Source organism: Geotrypetes seraphini, chromosome 12, assembly GCF_902459505.1.
Source record: "Geotrypetes seraphini chromosome 12, aGeoSer1.1, whole genome shotgun sequence".
Taxonomy (NCBI): Eukaryota; Metazoa; Chordata; class Amphibia; order Gymnophiona; family Dermophiidae; genus Geotrypetes; species Geotrypetes seraphini.
The window spans coordinates 6,545,113-6,564,101 of record NC_047095.1 but is presented as its reverse complement, the minus strand read 5'-3'; the positions used below and the strand labels follow the sequence as shown (position 1 = coordinate 6,564,101).

Genomic DNA, 18,989 nt, shown 5'->3' with positions numbered 1-18,989 from the left:
CAGGCTGTGTTTCCCTGACCCCATTCGCGCGTCAAGGTTCCGAGGGGGCGGAGGTTTTGATCGGAGTCAGTACGACTGGCAACCCAAAGATTCCAAAGATTGGACTGTTTCCTGACATTCTAAGGCAGAAATTCCAAGCCCTTCACTTCAGTTGCAGAGAGAGCTGACATGCAAGCACTGCAGAGACTGTGTACAGCCACACTGTTTCCTAAGGGAAACTCAGGGAGGTCTGAAAGTCATTTTTTAGGGTTTATGGGGGTAGGGTTCAGATCTCCCACTTTCAAAATTCCTATTTCTGTGTTTATTTTTTCAATTAGTTTCCATGGACTGTTTTTGGTGTGATTTTTCTGATGGTAGCCATATTGGATTTTAATCGATCTTTGTTTTTCAACTTCTTTTTTCTTCCTCAAACCTCTCAATTTCGTAAAAAATCAGATGGACTCCTCAGCATCATTGATTTCCTAAATTCTTGTGTTTGCACTGGATTGCCAGTGGGGGAGTTTCCATGTACCACATGACGCAGAGCATACAAGGAGGGGGCGGGAGCTTCGGGCTTCGTCCCCTGCGGGTCCTCTAGGGCTGGGAAACTGGTGCTTTTTTGTTGGTGGAAGTGTACCTTCAGACGCTTTCCACAGTGCATGTGGCCGGACTGGAAATTGTGAAGCTGACTTTCTCCATTGCCTAGCCCTGACCTGGAATGGGCGTTCTGACTCTTGCGTCATTGGGGCAGACCAGCAATGGACTTGATAGTCTCAGCCAAGAACTCAAAAATGCAGTGCTTCTTCACTCAAAGAACACAGCCAGGAAGCTTAGGCCTAGACATGTTGGTTCAGCCTTGGCCAACTTAAGAGCTCCTTTCCGTCTTAAGAACATAAGAATAGCCTTACTGGCAAAGACCAATGGTCCATCTAGCCCAGTGGTCTCAAACTCAAACCCTTTGCGGGGCCACATTTTGGATTTGTAGGTACTTGGAGGGCCACAGAAAAAAATAGTTAATGTCTTATTAAAGAAATGACAATTTTAAACTCTTTATAGTTTATAAAACTTTCCTTTAACAGTTAAAAGGAAAGATATATAAACTATAAAGAATTTTACCTTATGCAAAATTGTCATTTCTTTAATAAGACTTTAACTATTTTTTCTGCAAGCACTCACATTTAAAGTTTAATATCTTTTCTTTCTCAAAACTGGCACATTTCAATCACTAAATTGAAAATAAAATCATTTTCCTACCTTTGTTTGGTAATTTCATCAGTCTCTGGTTGCACTTTATTCTTCTGACTGTGCATCTTTCAGCCTCCTGTATGCTTCCTCTCCTCCAGACCTCATTCCCTCCCCCAACTTTTTCTTTCTTTCTCTGTCTGTCTTTCTCTGATTCCGTGTCCCATTTTTTGCTTTGTTTCTGGCTCCCTGCTCCCCCCCCTTCTTTCTTTCTTCCTTCCTGCCCTCCCACATGCCACCGCCACCAGGGAATAGGCTGCTGCTGCTACCGCCATCGGGAGCAGGCCGAGATCTCCATGCTTCTATTCTCCACGGGGCCGACCAACTCTCGTCGCCCGATGTCAATTCGGAAAGGACGTTCTGGGCAGCCAGGCAGCAATTGGCTAGCCAGAACGTCCTCTCGTCGTCAGAATTGACATCGGGCGACGAGAGAAGCAGGGAGATCAAAGAGCACGGTGCCGGCCTGTTCCCCGATGGCAGAGGTGAGAAGGGAAGGGAAGCAGGTTGGGCACCACTGCTCTAGACGAGCCGCACTCTAGGGAGAACAGTGGAGGGTGGCCAGCTGTGTGGACCGCCCCCCCCTTTGGTACGCCACGTGTCTGATCGGCTCATTCCGTTCAAAGCAACGGGTGGTGGCTCCTTGCAAGATCTGTGCCTGCGTCTGAAGCCTCTCTGATGTTGTGATGTCAGAGAGGCTTCCGATGCAAGAGTGGATAGTGCGAGGAGCCGCCAACCCGCAGATTTGAACGGAACGAACCGGCCAGACATGCTGCTGCTCCAAAAGGAAGAGAATGATCTAGTCCAGATCGCGGGCCGCAAATAAAACTTGGAGAGCCACATGCGGCCCGTGGGCCGCGTGTTTGAGACCGCTGATCTAGCCCAATAGCCTGTCCTCACAGTGGCCAATCCAGGTCACTAGTGCCTGGCAGAAACCCAAAGAGTAGCAACATTCCATGCTACCAATCCAGGGCAAGCAGAGGCTTCCCCCATGTCTTCCAGAAATTGTCCAAACCTTTCTTAAAACCAGCTATGCTATCCACTCTTAACACAACCTCTGCTAAAGCGTTCCAGAGCTTAACTCTTCTCTGAGTGAAAAAATATTTCCTCCTATTGGTTTTAAAAGTATTTCCCTGTAACTTCGAGTGTCCCCTAGTCTGTGTAATTTTTGATGGAGTGAAAAAATCGATCCATTTGTACATGTTCTGCTCCATTCAGGATTTTGTAGACTTCAATCATATCTCCCCTCAGCCGTCTCTTTTCCAAGCTGAAGAGCCCTAACCATTTTAGTCTTTCCTCATACGAGAGGAGTTCCATCCCCTTTACCATCTTGGTTGCTCTTCTTTGAACCTTTTCTAGTGCCGCTATATCTTTCTTGAGATAAGGAAACCAGAATTGAATGCAATACTCCAGGTGGCTTAAGTAGTCATGGGGGGAGGGGCTAATGAACCCTAGAGAGGGGAGGATCCAAGCCCATAAGCCACTCTAACCACTATATTCATGGTAGAAAATGTGAGTCCACCAGTACCCCCCTAAAATCCCACTCTACTGCCATATAGGTGGCACCTGCAGCCATAAGGGCTATTGGGTTGTAGATAGGTGGGTATGGTGAGCTTTAGGGGTGTTTTGGGGGGCTCACCATGACCTATAAGGGAGATGTTTATGTGGCATCCTTTTTGTGAAGTTCACAGCAGTTCCCTGTATGGTACCCCACTGCTCTTTTGCCATGTCTGGGTGGCCAGTTCATCATAAAGCTGGCCCCTCCCACATCCAAAAGATCTTGTTCTGGATGTTTCAGACTTGAAACGAATATTTGATCGAGAATGTGATATAAGGATAGACGTACTGGTGGTCTGGACGATCAAATGCCTGGATATAAAGAGAGACTAATTTTGAAAAAAAAAATCTTTTGGATTTACTTTTCGAGAATGGACCTTTTGAGGCTGCTGACTTTGGGCGACTAGCGCCCTACGTCCAAATTGGACTTGAATATTTCTTTCGAATATGCTCATCTATTTGTTTGGTATTCCTGATAGCCAATGATCCTGGGAGACACTTCACTATTTTAGGCTCCATGATTTGTGTCCCAAAGTTAATTCCTCTGATAATGGAATCCCCTAACAACAATAATTTTCTTGTTTTGAGCTTTTTTATTTTTCCTTTTGGAGGTGCTTTTCTTGAGTTACCTTCACTGGTTCCAGTTCCATCTCAATTCTTTTTTTTCTTGAACATTGCAATGCTCTAACGGAGCTAAAGAATTCTGTAGGTGCATCAGTTGTGAGGGTGGATGTTTTTGTCACATGTCAGTCTACCTGACCCTACTTTGATCCACTTATTCCTGGATTGTCTTATTCTTTAAGGCAGTGGTGGTAAATTGGTATGATTTTGGGGAGTGATGAAAGCTGTTTTAATTGCATCCAATTCCTGCTTAAGCTTACAGAGCTCCTCCTTAATACTAGAATGCTGAAGACAGATGGGGCAGGCCCTAAATCTCCAGATGGTGTGCCACAATGATTGCACTGAATAAAAGTCATCCTGATTGGTTGGTATGGGAATTTGGCTGAGAAGTAGTCTTGATTATTGGGCTGTCTATATATCAGTAGCAAACACTGGGGTAGGTGGGACTAAAGACCTTAATTCAGCACAGAAGCAAGCAGATGAGAACTAAACTTCCCAAAAAAGTGAAGGGAAAGAGGGTTGGTTTGTTTGTTATTTGAAAGTAGAGTAAAAGATTGAAGGGAAAGGGAAAGTATTAGATTCTAGGCTTGAAGCAAAATTGGGGATATACAATTCAGGATTACTTAGCTCTTAAGAGATTTGCAGTGCTACAAGCACCTGTATTCTCACCAAGGCTTGGTCCAAGAAAATGAAAGTACCCCAGGAATGGCCCCTCCTACCTAGACTCTGATTCAAGGCAACTATTCAAATTGTCCAATGTCAAGCTAAAATCTTATTCAAATGGTCCAATAGCAAGTCAATATCCTTGAGCTTACTATATTACAGAGCTGAGCAGACAAGGATTTTCTACTAAACCCAAAGCACCACTTTTCACTGAGCAGAACACAGAATTTGCAAAACCAGCCTTTGGATGATATTGAAGGTATCATAGATCACAAAGGGCAGATCAATGTTAGCTTAATAGAAAAGGTTTCTACTTCAACTTGTTTAACACATTTCTATGTGACCTTTGACATAGAATTTCATAGCCTCCTGTTAGTCACACTTTTACCACCTAGTGGCAGCAGTTTTCCATGCTAATCCTTCCATATTTCTTATATATTCTTGGTGTTATTTGTATTTCTATTTACATGAATTAGAGTGTGAGACCAAACTGCCTTCTCTTTTAATGCCTGCAATTTTCTACATTGGTAGCTGACTTAAGGTCAGCTTCTGTTGAGAAGAGTTGCATAGCTTCGACATGGATATCAGTTTATACAACCTGTTGGTTTTTTTGTTTGTTTGTTTTTTAAGAGAGTCCCGAGGAGATAGTAAGCTTAGTCAAGCTGTCCTGAGGAATCTGAGGTTGTCCCTCTGTTGTTACCACAATATTACATGGAAAAAACCCTGCAGCTTAGGAGATCCCCCCCCTTTTTTTTTTTTTTTTTAGAACACTACATGCTGCTTGTCCTTGGGGAAAATCAAATTACTTACCTGTAGTGGATGTTTTCATGACAGCTTGCTGGTAGTTTTATATATCAGAAAAACCAGCATATATGCTGAAACTCTTCTGCAAATATTCTTCTATTTAAACTTTTTGTTTTTTTGAAGAAAAAGACCTCGGAAACCCACAACAAATCTGATTTTTCAATCTGTCAGTTTTTCAGAGTCAGGTTCTCTATCATAGGTATTAATAAATCTCCATTTTTATATTTTAATAAGGTTGATTCAATTTTGTGCAGTTATTACATTTGCTAATGTCCAAATCTAAAACATCTTATAAACAATACAGAGCACTTATCTATAATAACCCAATGTGGCCTGTTTCACCAAAATCTTTGTGGCTTTATCAGGGGATTGTATTTGTTAAGTGCTGGAATCAAACTACTATATCTCAAGTAAGGTGTTATCATGGATTCTAACTTGTCTTGTTTAACACAGATAAAAGCAGTGTTGTCTAAATCTTTTTTTTTTTTTTAACTTTGTCTGCTTCGAAAGTTAAGAGACATTTTACTCTCAGAAGACTTTCGAACAGTGATAAGTGCAATATTGGTCCCTACACTTGATTATTGTAATGTCCTTTAATTGGGTTTACCGAAGTATGTACTTCAGGCCCTACAACTGGTGCAAAATGCTGTTGTGCGATTGATCGTGGAAGTTTCAAAATTTGATCACATTACACCAATTGGTTGCATGAATTGATTTTAAGGTATTTTTGTTTGATCTATAAGCTATGGCATAGAAAGAAGGAACTCAATTTCCCCATCCCTTCCCCACAAGTTTTGTCGTAGTCCCTGTCCCATTCCTGCAAGATCTGCCTTAACTGCACAAGCATCACACACTTATAATTTTAAAGTGTTTGAGGCTTGTACAGATGAGGACGGAACTTGCAGGAATGGGACAGGAAAAGAACTTGCTGGGACAGCGAATCTTTGATTTCATGCATGAGAGGTAGGCCCAGATCAACACTTTCGAAGGCTCTTTTAACATACCCCTGAGGAAGGCTGTTTCAGCCGAAACACGGTCCGTGTTGGGGTCCAGGAAACAGAGGATTCAAAGACTTTCTTAGGCCTTGCTATATATATATATATTTTGTATATGCTACATGTGTCAATTTTTTGTGTATCTGCGCGCAGCACACATTTTACGATATACTACTGTATAAAATCGGCAGGAGGGATGCCCACTCCCTCCTGCCATAGCCACTGTCAGCCCCCCCACCCCGACACTCCTGGCAGGAGGAATGCTTACTCCCTCCTACTGCTGGGGTCGTCCACCCCCAACACCCCTGACAGGAGGGAAGCCCACTCCCTCCCACTACTGAGGTCCTCCGCCCCACCTCACCCCGACACCCCCTCTGTTACCCCCAATACCCCCTGTACCTTTCTGACGAAGGCCGGCCAGAGGGATGCCTACTTTCTCCAGCTGGCAGGCCCACCTCTTTAAAATGGTGGGCATTCCCCTTCCCCATTTCATCCGGGAATGGGCCTAAGGCTCTGATTGGCCCAGGTGCTTAAGGGCCCTCCTATGAGAGGTATTCAATTTGGGGGTCTTTTATTTTTTTAATTCGTTTGAGGGGAGGCTCTAAGCTGTGAACCCTTATTTTCCTGAGCCAATCAGTGTTCAGGCACTGACTGGAAAGTAAGGCTACGACAGCTCAGACCCTGTCGGCTTATTTTGCCCACAAATGTGGCACAACAAGATTAGGGAATCGCCCGGCAAGATAGAGAATTCACCCGGAGAGCTCCTTTAAATATCGATGAGCTCATTTTACTATCATTTTAATATTAATGAACTTGTACTACATTTGCATGGCAGCTGGAGACTGCTAGGAAGCTCGGAAAAGGCTTTTCTGATAATCCTTTCTGAAGATGAAGACTAGCCATGACAAATAAGTAAATCCGAATAGCCATGACAAATAAGTAAATCCAATTATGTATATCTGGGATATAATTTCTGTTTTATCCCTCTTGTGCCTTCTATGTTATCCTATTTTTGTACAACCTACTTGATTGTAATTATAAAACATCTTGCTATACTTCTTGAAAGGTAGTGTATCAAGTAAATAACTAAGCTATAAGGCATTTCCAAAATCAAAGCATTTGAGCATGTAGATGTGAATAGTTTTTTTGTTTTAAAAAAAAATTCTTTATTAATTTTTTAAATAACAGTGCACTACAATGAATTATTAAGAGCAAATCAGAAAAAGTACTTTACACATACAAATATTTCAAAACAAATCATTTTCTCCCCTTCCCTTAACTAGCAATAATTAGAAATATATATTTATAACTATAGTTTCCATAAACTATATACCATACATAATATTACTATCCTCCCTGGATGTGCAAGGAAGTAATCTAATAAGAAAAAGTACATGTCGGCTAATGTGACCCTATATATGTAATCAATGGACCCCATACCTTATTGAATGCATTACTATGTCCTAAATATTCAGCGTTCATTCTCTCATACTTATGTTGAACATAAGTTTGCCCACCAAAATTTGTAATTAAGTCTATTGCAACTCTTCCAGTTACATGTAACCATCTGGATAGCTATTCCTGTCATTATTAAGAAAAGCCGGCTTTTATACCAATCCAAAGACGGTTTAAGATGTAATATAGTACCACAAATTAAGGCTTCATAAGTTAACGGAATTGATGCCTCAAGTACAAGATTAATTTGTCCCCAAATTGACTTCCAAAAATTAAGTATCAATAGTTTTAAAAGTAGAACATGGGGATTCAAGTTACAATAGTTATAATGCTTACACATTGCACTGCAATACTCTATACTCACCCCCCTCTCAAAGGAACACGACGAAAGAAACTATATGACAGCCTTTTAGCGACACAGGCAGCAAAGATCGATACTACCATCACCAATCTACTGACCAAATCAATAGACATTAAAGCATTCCGAAAAGAAATCAAAACTCATCTCTTCAAAAAACACTTCCCATCATCATAACCTCACAAAAGTATTAGAAAATGCTCTCATGACTACCCAATCACCACCACCAGCAACACCCGAATCCGGACAGTATTATCTCTACTCGTCTAAACAACAGAATCCGGACAATATTATCTCTATTCGTCTAAACAACCTATCACTATCTACTATCTACTACCAATTTATCCTGGAAAAGTCCAGAACAACAATTGTAACTTAACGCATTCTTGATTATATGTACTGCAATGCTACTGGAAATGTCCAGTCTTCTAACTTGTAATCCGCTTAGAACCGCAAGGCACAAGCGGAATAGAAATCACTAATGTAATGTAATGTAATGTAATGTGTCCCTCAGATCTTACCCTGTTTGGATTTCAGGATTTGCATATAATGGAGGCAATGCATGCAAATAGATCTCGTGCATATTCATTGTGTTACCCCTGCTTTGTAGGGCCCCACATGTAGATTTGGTAAACCTTACTGTTGATTATAGGTGGGCCACTGCTAATCTAAGTGACCTAAGTGGACTGCAGGAATGGAAGTCTTGGACAGAGATATATTTGCATTATTTTTTTATTATAATGCATGTATTTCTGAAATACAAACAAAATTTTTTTTGCCTGCAAATTCATAGTGTCTGATTCAATTCTATTTGTTGTTAGCTCAACCTACTTGGAATTCCATGAAACTTTCAGTGATGATCCAGGAGGCCAACACAATCAGTAACAAGTTAGGAAAACATACAGTTTTCTGTAGGTAAGAATTTACTTATTTTAGCCATTTTTTGTTTTAGTAAAACAGTTCTAGAATAATTTGATTATTTTCTTCCATTTGGAATTAACTCTACTGCCGTCCTCAACAAAAATATAGCTTTGTTTTGCAGCCTTTTTATTAAAGGGTATCGTTTTCTTGGAGGATGTTATTTGTTTTACCTGTCCATGCTATTCATTTGAGCATGCAATAAAAGCTAGAGTGATTCAAGCTGCTGTGGAAAAGTCTCTATTTCCTTATCAGCAGCAGATGAATCCAGAGACGAGTGGGTTGTCATCCACCAACAGGTGGAAATAGAGAGCACCAAAGCTGAGCTCTGTAATATATACAATATATATATATATATATATATATATATATATATATATACACACACACAAACCCTGTTTTCCCGAAAATAAACCTTAGCATGATTTTTAAAGATGCTCCTAATATAAGCCCTAGTTAAGATCAACCCCCGAAGGGCCCCCCCCATGTGCCCCCCAAAATGTCCCCGACAGTCCCTGACTCTATCCCTACTCTGATTTACTGAAAGAATCGGACTCGTCAATTCAGCAGCTCCCACCCCTGCTGCTTTAGTAGGCCTCGGAGCGGATGTATGTCAGTCTCATAATGGGAGGGTCGGTGGGGTTCTGCTGCATAAGGGGATCAGTGAGATAGTAGGAATTATGCACATGGGGGGGGAGAGAAAGGAAATAGGAAGAATTAGGGTAGAGGAAAGGAAGGGAGAGATGATTGTTGTACACGAAAAAAAAAATACATCCACGAAAATAAGCTCTAGTGCATTTTTTGGACCCAAAATTAATATAAGACACTGTCTTATTTTTGAGGAAACATAGTATATATATTATCCCAGGACAAGCAGGCAGGTATTCTCACTAGTGGGTGATGTCAGCCGACAGAGCCCCGATGCGGACGTCTCACAAGCATACTTGCTTGAAGAAACTTCAGAAGTTTCGAGATGCCCGCACCGCGCATGCGCGAGTGCCTTCCCACCCGATGGTCCGGGCGTGTCTCCTCAGTTCTTTTCTTTCCGCGGAACTGAGAAGTTTGTTTCAACTCTCTGCGTTGAGTGAACCTGTGTTCTTGCCTTCTTGCACCGCAGTTTTGAGTTATTTCACCTCTTAATCGTGCGTTTTGTTCTTTCGTTTGTTATTTTTGTAAAAAAAAAAAAAAAAATTTCTTCCGGAAATCCGACCGGGTCGGCCACGTGGCTCAGGCCGTGTGCCTTCGATCTTGCGGCGGAGCTTTTTCTGCTGCACGACCTGGTGGTCCTTATTCGTACGGACAACCAGGTCGCCATGTATTATGTCAACAAACAAGGAGACACGGGATCGGTCTCCCTCTGTCAGGAAGCTCTCAGGGTCTGGGATTGGGCGATTTGCCACAACACCTTCCTCAAAGCTGTCTACATTCAGGGGAAGGACAATGCCTTGGCAGACAACTTAAGTCGTCTCCTCCAACCTCACGAATGGACTCTCCATTCCACGCCCCTTCATCAGATCTTCTCTCAGTGGGGGACGCCTCAGATAGACCTCTTTGCGGCTCCCCACAACTGCAAACTGCCTCAATTCTGCTCCAGGATCTACACTCCTCATAGAAACATAGAAAGACGACGGCAGAAAAGGGCCACAGCCCATCAAGTCTGCCCACTCTATTGACCCACCCCATTGAGTGCTAGTGACCTAGTTCCTTAACTTGACTCTTGTAGGGGTCCCACGTGGATGTCCCATTTATTCTTAAAATCGAGCACGCTGGTGGCCTTGATCACCTGCACTGGAAGTTTGTTCCAATGATCTACCACCCTTTCCGTGAAGAAATACTTCCTCGTGTCACCACTAAATTTCCCCCCTCTGAGTTTGAGGGGGTGCCCCCTTGTGACCGAGGGTCCCTTGGGAAAGAATATATCGTTTTCCATCGCGACGCGACCAGTGACGTACTTAAATGTCTCAATCATGTCACCCCGTTCTCTGCGCTCCTCCTCATCGCCTCGAGGCAGATGCCTTTCTGCTGGACTGGGGAATCTCTTTATGCATTTCCTCCGTTCCCTCTCATTCAAAAGACTCTGGTCAAACTCGAGTCAGACCATGCCACCATGATTCTGATAGCTCCTCGGTGGCCCAGACAACCTTGGTACTCCCTTCTACTTCAACTCAGCAGCAGGGAGACATTCCTTCTTTCAGTATTTCCTTCACTGCTTACTCAGCATCAAGAATCTCTACTTCATCCCAATCTGCAGTCTCTCCACCTGACAGCTTGGTTCCTCTCAACGTGACTCCCCACCAGTTTTCCCAGGCGGTGAGGGATATGTTGGAGGCTTCCAGGAAGCCTGCTACTAGACAATGCTACTCCCAAAAATGGACTAGATTTTCTACCTGGTGTGTTTCTCATCGTAAGGAGCCTCAACGAGCCTCCCTATCTTCTGTATTGGACTATCTTCTGCACCTATCTCATTCTGGCCTCAAGTCTACATCGATCTGAGTGCAATTGCGGCTTTCCATCAGCCTCTACAAGGGAAACCTCTCTCTGCTCATCCTGTGGTTTCCAGATTTATGAAAGCACTTTTCCATGTCAATCCTCCTCTCAAACCTCCTCCAGTGGTTTGAGATCTCAATGTTGTCCTTTCTCAGCTTATGAAGCCTCCTTTTGAGCCTCTCAACAAGGCTCCGCTGAAGTTTCTCACTTGGAAAGTGGTTTTTCTGGTTGCTCTCACTTCTGCCCGCAGAGTCAGTGAGCTTCAGGCATTGGTGGCGGATCCACCTTTCACAGTATTCCATCATGACAAGGTGGTCCTCCGTACTCATCTGAAATTCCTGCCTAAGTGGTCTCTGAATTTCATCTCAACCAATCCATTGTTCTTCCAGTGTTTTTTCCAAAGCCTCATTCTCTCCCTGGAGAATCAGCTCTTCACACTCTGGACTGTAAACGTGCTTTGGCTTTCTACCTGGATTGTACCAAGCCACACAGAACTGCTCCTCAACTTTTCGTCTCCTTTGATCCGAATAAGTTGGGACGCCCTGTCTCGAAGCGTACCCAGGCTGGATTGTCACTTCCCTGTACAGTCACAGCCCATAAGGTCAGAGCAATGGCGGCCTCTGTAGCCTTCCTCAGATCGACACCGATTGAGGAGATTTGTAAGGCTGCCACTTGGTCCTCGGTTCATACATTAACCTCTCATTGTTGTCTGGATACTTTCTCCAGACGGGATGGACAGTTTGGCCAAACAGTATTGCAAAATTTATTCTCCTAAGTTGCCAACTCTCCCACCATCCCATTGAGGTTAGCTTGGAGGTCACCCACTAGTGAGAATACCTGCCTGCTTGTCCTGGGATAAAGCAATGTTACTTACCGTAACAGTTGTTATCCAGGGACAGCAGGCAGCTATTCTCACGTCCCACCCACCTCCCCTGGGTTGGCTTCTCTGCTAGCTACCTGATCTGAGGAGACACGCCCGGACCATCGGATGGGAAGGCACTCGCGCATGCGCGGTGCGGGCATCTCGAAACTTCTGAAGTTTCTTCAAGCAAGTATGCTTGTGAGACGTATTCTCTATCTCTGCAGGTAGAGGATAGTTTCTGTCCTGCTTCTAGTTTCATTTACTGCTCCTGCAGACGGTGACTAGGTCTGGCACCATTAATATCACCTAGGCTCCTATTTTGGCTGTGCTAATTCAGGTGAGTGAGGGGAATAGGGGTGCCTATTCTAGGGTGTAGCTGGTGGTGCCAGTTCCTTACCCATCCCCTGTAGCCCTGTCTGGAGAGTCCTGCACTCCTAAAACTCTCCTCATGTTAAAAAAAAAAAAAAAAGGCAAACAAACAGGTAAACCCAGAGAGTGTGCATTGGACTGGGGTCCTTTCAGTGGAAAAGAGCAGCTAGCTATGAGTTGACTCTTACTTGCAGTGAGTATGTCCCTTTTCTGGTATCTTATCTTTATATGCTGGTTTGATTCATTTGCTGTCTCGCACATTTTAAACTGGGGGTCCTCTGTACACTGTTCTCTTGGCAGGGGAGCACTGCAGGTCTTCTCAGCTCTGTTTCAGCATTGTCTCTTATGCTCCGCAGTTTTCTCGAGGAAACAGACAGGGACAGTGAGAAAACTTGGGGGGGAAGGGGGACATGGAAATTGAGTTCCTGTGGGGATAGGGAAAAATTTGACCCCATGTCTCTACCAGAGTCCTGCTCTGTATGTTCCATTATGTGTTACCTTTGCTCCTGTAGAGATTTGTCTTTTAGCCAGCCAGGATGTGGATTCATCAACTGTGGGGAAGGGAGTTAGTGCCGACTGGCTTTTCATGGTGATCCTGCTGCTTTGTTGCGAGGAATACTGGCTGACCAGTGAGCCTATCCTTTGTATGACAGAGCTTAGCTTTGGTGCTCTCTATCTCCACCTGCTGGTGAATGGACACAACCCACTCATCTCTGGATTCATCTGCTGTGACTAAAGAAAAGAAAATGATCAGGTAAGAACATAATTTTTCCATATCCTCCATCTACTTTTCATATGGTTTCCTTGTCATCTGGGTCCCTAAAAAACTTACTGTGACAAATTATAATCAATATGGTGGAGAAGGTAGCAGCAGCCCCATACAACAATGTCTCCAATTTGCTTTATTTCAATTAAATTCTGATGGGGGCGTGGCTTGGACACGCATGAGGAAGGTCGGCTAATAAGAGAGCTCCGTAGGAAAAGACCTTGAAAGTCTTAAAAAGTCGTAAGAAATTAAAGCATTTTTTTTTTTAAGAAAAGGATTTATGGTAAATAAAGAAGATAAGAGGATGGCGTCAGGAAAACAAAACAAAAATGACTTTGCGGTGTCTGGCAGCAGTAAGAGAGCGAAACCTGAACAGGAGACAGGGTTAAAGATGGCAGATACAGAGGTAATGAAAGAACTGAAGGAAATTAAAGAAATGCTTTCAGTTTTAACTAAAAAAGTTACGGATATATCAGAGGAAGTTTCAACTTTAAACAAGAAAATGGATCTACTGGAAATTAAATCAAACAATTTAGAAGAAAGAATGCTGATTGTAGAGGAGGAAGTATGTTATAGTCAAACGGATAGAAAAAAAATAGAAATACTTACTAAGGAGCTGGAAGATTATTCAAACCGTGAAAGAAGAAGTAATGTCCGTTTGATTGGCTTACCGGAAGGAGCAGAAAAAGGAAATCCGGTTGTCTTTATTGAAAATTTACTACCCAAACTGCTTCCGTTAAAAACAAAATATCCTATAGAGGTGGAAAGGGCACACAGAGTGCCGTTAAAAAGAGTAGAAAATCAACATGGACCGAGGCCATTCATATTTAAGCTATTGCGACACCAACAGGTCATGGAAGTATTTCAATTAGCAAAGCAAAATAAAGAGCTAAAATATCAGGATGCTTATATTCACTTTGTTCCAGATTTTGCAAAAAGCACAGCCACAAAAAGGAAAAAGTTGCTGGATTTAAGACCAAAATTGAGAGAGTTGGGTGCAAAGTTTGGCTTAGTGTATCCTGCAAATATGAAGGTCACTATTGGAAATAAAACTTTAACCTTTGATGATGCAGAGAAATTAGATAAATTTATTCAGAATCAAGAAGTGCCAATGTCGTCTTAATTTTTTATTTGATGTATCTTTGAACCTATTATTTAGAATGTTGGGATAATATATTATTATCTATATATATATTAAAAGGAAAATATTGTTTTATATTGTTTTATATGGGGAAGTTAATATATTTTTAAAAAGGAAAGATTTAGAATGTTCTTAACCTTGCTTCAAATATATTCTATGTCAACGATTTTCTGGCTTAGAATTAGAATGGAATAGACATTCTACAATGCAAATATAAAATTGTTAATTGGCTTACAGCAATCTACAGGTTTGAGAATGGGATTGATTTTGCATGATCATTAATTAAATTCCACAACCTGATATGAAATATTGATAGCTGCTAGAATGGCAATATATGAGGAATATAAACTTAGTGATGGGAATGATGTTTTTTCGGGTAGAGGGTTTTTTCCTATGGGAGGTTGATGCGGAGTTATATACTAGCCATATTTGTAGGTTTATTAACTTTTTCAATAGTCTTACTAGAGAGAGCGGAAAAGGATTAAACTGAACTTAGGAAACTTACATTCCCGAAAGTCTATGCGGCAGGAAATACAGGAAGTGAAATTTCCACATGCACCGGAAACACTAGGAATGAGGAAGATATATTATACTTTTTACTATAAGGATAACGTATTACAACGGAAACAAGAAGAAAGAAGAGGAAATGGAAATCAGAACATTATTTGCAAGAACATTGGACGATTGAAGGGAAATCTACAGTCCGTTCTCTCTTCAAAAGATAAACGGAAGGAAAAAAATTATATGTATGGCTGGTGTGTGATTCTGTAGTGGCATCTTCTGTGGGGAGGGGCTCTTTGCTCGGGGATTCGATGTTCATACATCATTAGGCTCCCATATTACTAATATTACATTGATAATTTATATGATGGGGGAAAAAAAAAGTGGCTATATTGATTTAAGCTGTTATTAAAGATAAAAACTTTATCTTAAAAAAAAAAAAAATTTAATATAAAATATAACAGAAAAGAATGAACGGTATTCTATTCTATATTCATTCCATGATTTAAATTAGCATACAGATGGAATGGAGAGGTATTAATGAGATGGTGACATTGGACATAGAATTTTCAAGATATCTTTAGAAATGCATATGAGTTGGATTGATTTATCATTAATATGGTGTATGTATTATTATTTATATCTGAATATCATTTTAAATATTTAGTGACTTAATTTGAATTTGGAAAAGTGGAAAGGTCTTCTTGGAGCGTGTTATTGCCGATCTTGGTATGCGTGATGCCAAGTTTACACAACTTTTACTTAATGGGGAGGGTGGGGAGGGTAGGGAGGGGGGAGGGAGAAGGGGGATGGAAATGGGTAAAGAAAGTTCTAAAGGTAAGGGATTAATAAAAGTAAAAAATAAGTATTAAATATGTGTGGATATCTGATCAAAATTTTTATTATAAAGATTTATGTCAAATATTACTTGTTAATTTAGATGGCACTTAAAATCTTTTCTATTAATGTCAATGGTCTAAACCATCCAATTAAAAGAAAGAAAATATTGGGTTTTCTTCATAAGCAAAACGCTGACATTTATTTCATGCAAGAGACACATCTGTCAGGAACTGAATCTAATAAACTAATAGGGGATTGGGTGTCCAAATGTTTTTTTGCTTCTGCTATTGGGAAAAAAGCGGGAGTAGCTATCCTTATAAATAAGAAATGTAATGCGGATTTTAAGTTAATAAAATTTGATTCTTTAGGAAGATGGGTGCATATTAAAATGAATCTGAGAAATACAACCCTGGATTTATTTAATTTATATGCTCCTAATTCAAGTCAAATGGAGTTTTTCAAACAAATTCAACAGATATTATTACCACTGGCTGCTTCTAATTTAGTAGTAGCTGGAGATTTCAATGCTGTAATGGATCCTATTTTGGATAAAAAACCAAGTAAAATTATGAAGTCGTTAGGTTTAGATAATTTGATACAATCTTGTGATTTAGTTGATATATGGCGTATTCTTCATTTTAATGATCAAGAATATTCTTTTTGTTCTCAGGTCCATAAATCCTTTTCAAGAATTGATTATATATTTGTTTCTAATAATATAGCACAAAGAGTGATGAAAGCAATTATAGATCCTATTATTATTTCAGATCATGCTGGTGTGTGGATTGATCTACAAAATGATATCTCAATATGTTCTAAACAAATTTGGAGATTTGACAATGCTTTGCTTGCAGATACGAACTTTATAGAAGATCTTAAAATGAAAATGAATGAATTTTTTCAAATTAATAATTCAGAGAATATAAATATTGAAATTTTATGGGATGCTTATAAAGCAACAATGAGAGGAAATATTATATCATACTCTGCATTTATGAAAAAACAACTTAAAAACAATTTATGGATTTGGAGCAAGAAATTAAATTATTAGAACATAAATTAATTGTTAAATGGGAACATGATATATTGCAGAAATTATTAAAAGCAAAAGTTAAATATAATGAGATTTCTTCTCAATTTGTAAGGAAAGATATGTTCTATCGGCAAGTTCAGTATTATGGAAATTCAAATAAGGCTGGAAGATTGTTAGCAAATTTTCTTAAAGCAAAAAAAAGAAAATCTAAGATTATTGCAATTAAAGATATGAGGGGCAATACACACACTAACATTAAGGATATTATAAAACAATTTCTTGATTTTTATAAGGGTCTATATTCTTCTGAAACTTATGAAAATAAAGAAAAGGATGGGTTAGAGTTTTTAAAATCATTTATTGGACCAAATATTCCGGATCATATAAAAAGAAGTTTAGAAGAACATATATCTTTAAAAGAAATAGAATCAGCATTGAAAGCTCTTAGAGTTGGATCCGCTCCAGGTGGAGACGGATATACTGTTGAATTTTTTAAAACATTTCAAAATATTATATTACCATATCTATTAAATTTATATCAGTATCAGATAAACAATGGAAATATATCAGGTACTATGGCTGATTCTGTTATTATTGTCTTGCCAAAACCAAACAGGGATCCGACAATGGTATCAAATTACAGGCCCATCTCTTTGTTGAACGTAGATGGTAAATTGCTTGCTAAAGTATTAGCATTAAGATTAGCAAAAGCTCTTCCTTTTATTATTGATGTACACCAAACAGGATTTGTTGCTAAAAGACACTCTTCACATAACACTAGATTGGCATTTCATTCTTTAAATTTAGCAAAAAACATGAATGATCCAGCTTTTCTAATATTCGTTAGATGCAGAAAAAGCATTTGATAGAGTGGAATGGAGTTTTATGTATCAAGCTCTAGAATGGTTTGGTATAGGACCTGGTTTTATTAAAATGATTCAAACATTGTATAGCTCCCCTGGAGCAAGATTAAATATAAATAATAACTTATCGGATAGATTTGACTTGCTAAGGGGAGTTAGACAAGGGTGTCCTTTATCTCCCTTACTTTTCGACATTGTTCTTGAACCCTTATTAATTGCAATCAATCAAACTAAGGGAATAAAGGGAATCACATTTTCTAATTGGGAATTTAAATTATCTGCATATGCAGATGACATTTTATTATATTTAAGGGAACCAGGAAATACCATTCCATGTTTACTTAATTTACTAGAAAAGTTTGGAAAATTTTCTGGATATAAAATCAATTGGGAAAAATCTGAAGTTCTTCCAATTAATGTCCATTGTACCAAAGGATTATTTGACTCATATTCATTTAAATGGAAAGAGGAAGGCTTAAAATATTTAGGTATTCTTATAAAAAATACAATTGATGACACAGTAAAAGAGAATGAAAAACTTTTATTAAAGAAAATAACAGAAATGTGTGAGCAATGGAATCCTTTACATCTTTCTTGGTGGGGAAGAGTCCAAACAATTAAAATGATGATTTTGCCTGTGGTTTGTTATCAAATGAGTATGATCCCAATATTTTTTCAGGGGTCTTTTTATAAAAAGTTAAACAGTGTTCTTATAAAATTTGTTTGGTTTGGGAAAAGACCCAGAATCGCTTTAGCATCACTACAAAAAACTATCAAGGAGGGAGGGGTAAATTTTCCAAATTTTTATAGGTACCATCAATCCTATATTTTAAGACAGGGTATGTATTGGATCCTCCCAGATCTCATGGAAAATGTACCTGACTAGTTATATTTAGAATGGCGACTCATGTTCCCCTTACATCTAGAACATCTAATTAGTATAACAATGCCTAGGAGATATAAAGATAACAGAATTCTACTAGATACATGGAAAACACTAAGATATATTAGCAATATATCACCTGATCCATTGGCTAAATCATTAAATCAATCCATTTGGGTAAATTCCAGGATCAAAACTGGTGGATTCAAAATAGTATGGAAGCAATGGATAATTGCAGGTATACGGTCTTTAAATGATGTTATAGTAAATGGATCACTGCTTAGTTTTTCACAATTGCAACAGAAATTTGGATTGAACAAGACACAATATTTTAAATGGATGCAATTGAAGCAGGCTATTCAGGAAGGGTTCCCTGAATGGAAGAATCTTAACACTCAGTATAGTTTGCAGGTCCTTTGCTTTCAGGCGGATTTTTTAGGACACCAAGCCGCTAAATGGTATAAAATTTTATATGGATTTTTAAACAAAAAAAAGAGAACAGGACTTAGGGACATTTGGAGTATTGAGATAGGACAGACAATTTCTACATCTCAATGGCAAAAATTTTGGTCCTGGAGGATACATACTACAAGGTCAGCATCTATGAGTCAAACATGGATGTTTTTGTTACACAGAGTTTTATGGATCCCTAAGC

At 39.7% G+C, this 18,989-nt stretch overlaps 1 protein-coding gene across 3 annotated transcripts in view; it reads left to right on the top strand.

Annotated features, from left to right (window-relative positions):
• KIF14 (kinesin family member 14) overlaps nt 1-18,989 on the top strand; it is a 152,864-nt gene that overhangs the window by 84,752 nt on the left and 49,123 nt on the right. For all 3 annotated transcript variants that reach the window (XM_033916674.1, XM_033916672.1, XM_033916673.1), the window contains exon 20: nt 8,493-8,586. In XM_033916674.1, the coding sequence (XP_033772565.1) occupies nt 8,493-8,586 (94 nt within the window). The remainder of the gene's footprint in view (nt 1-8,492; nt 8,587-18,989) is intronic.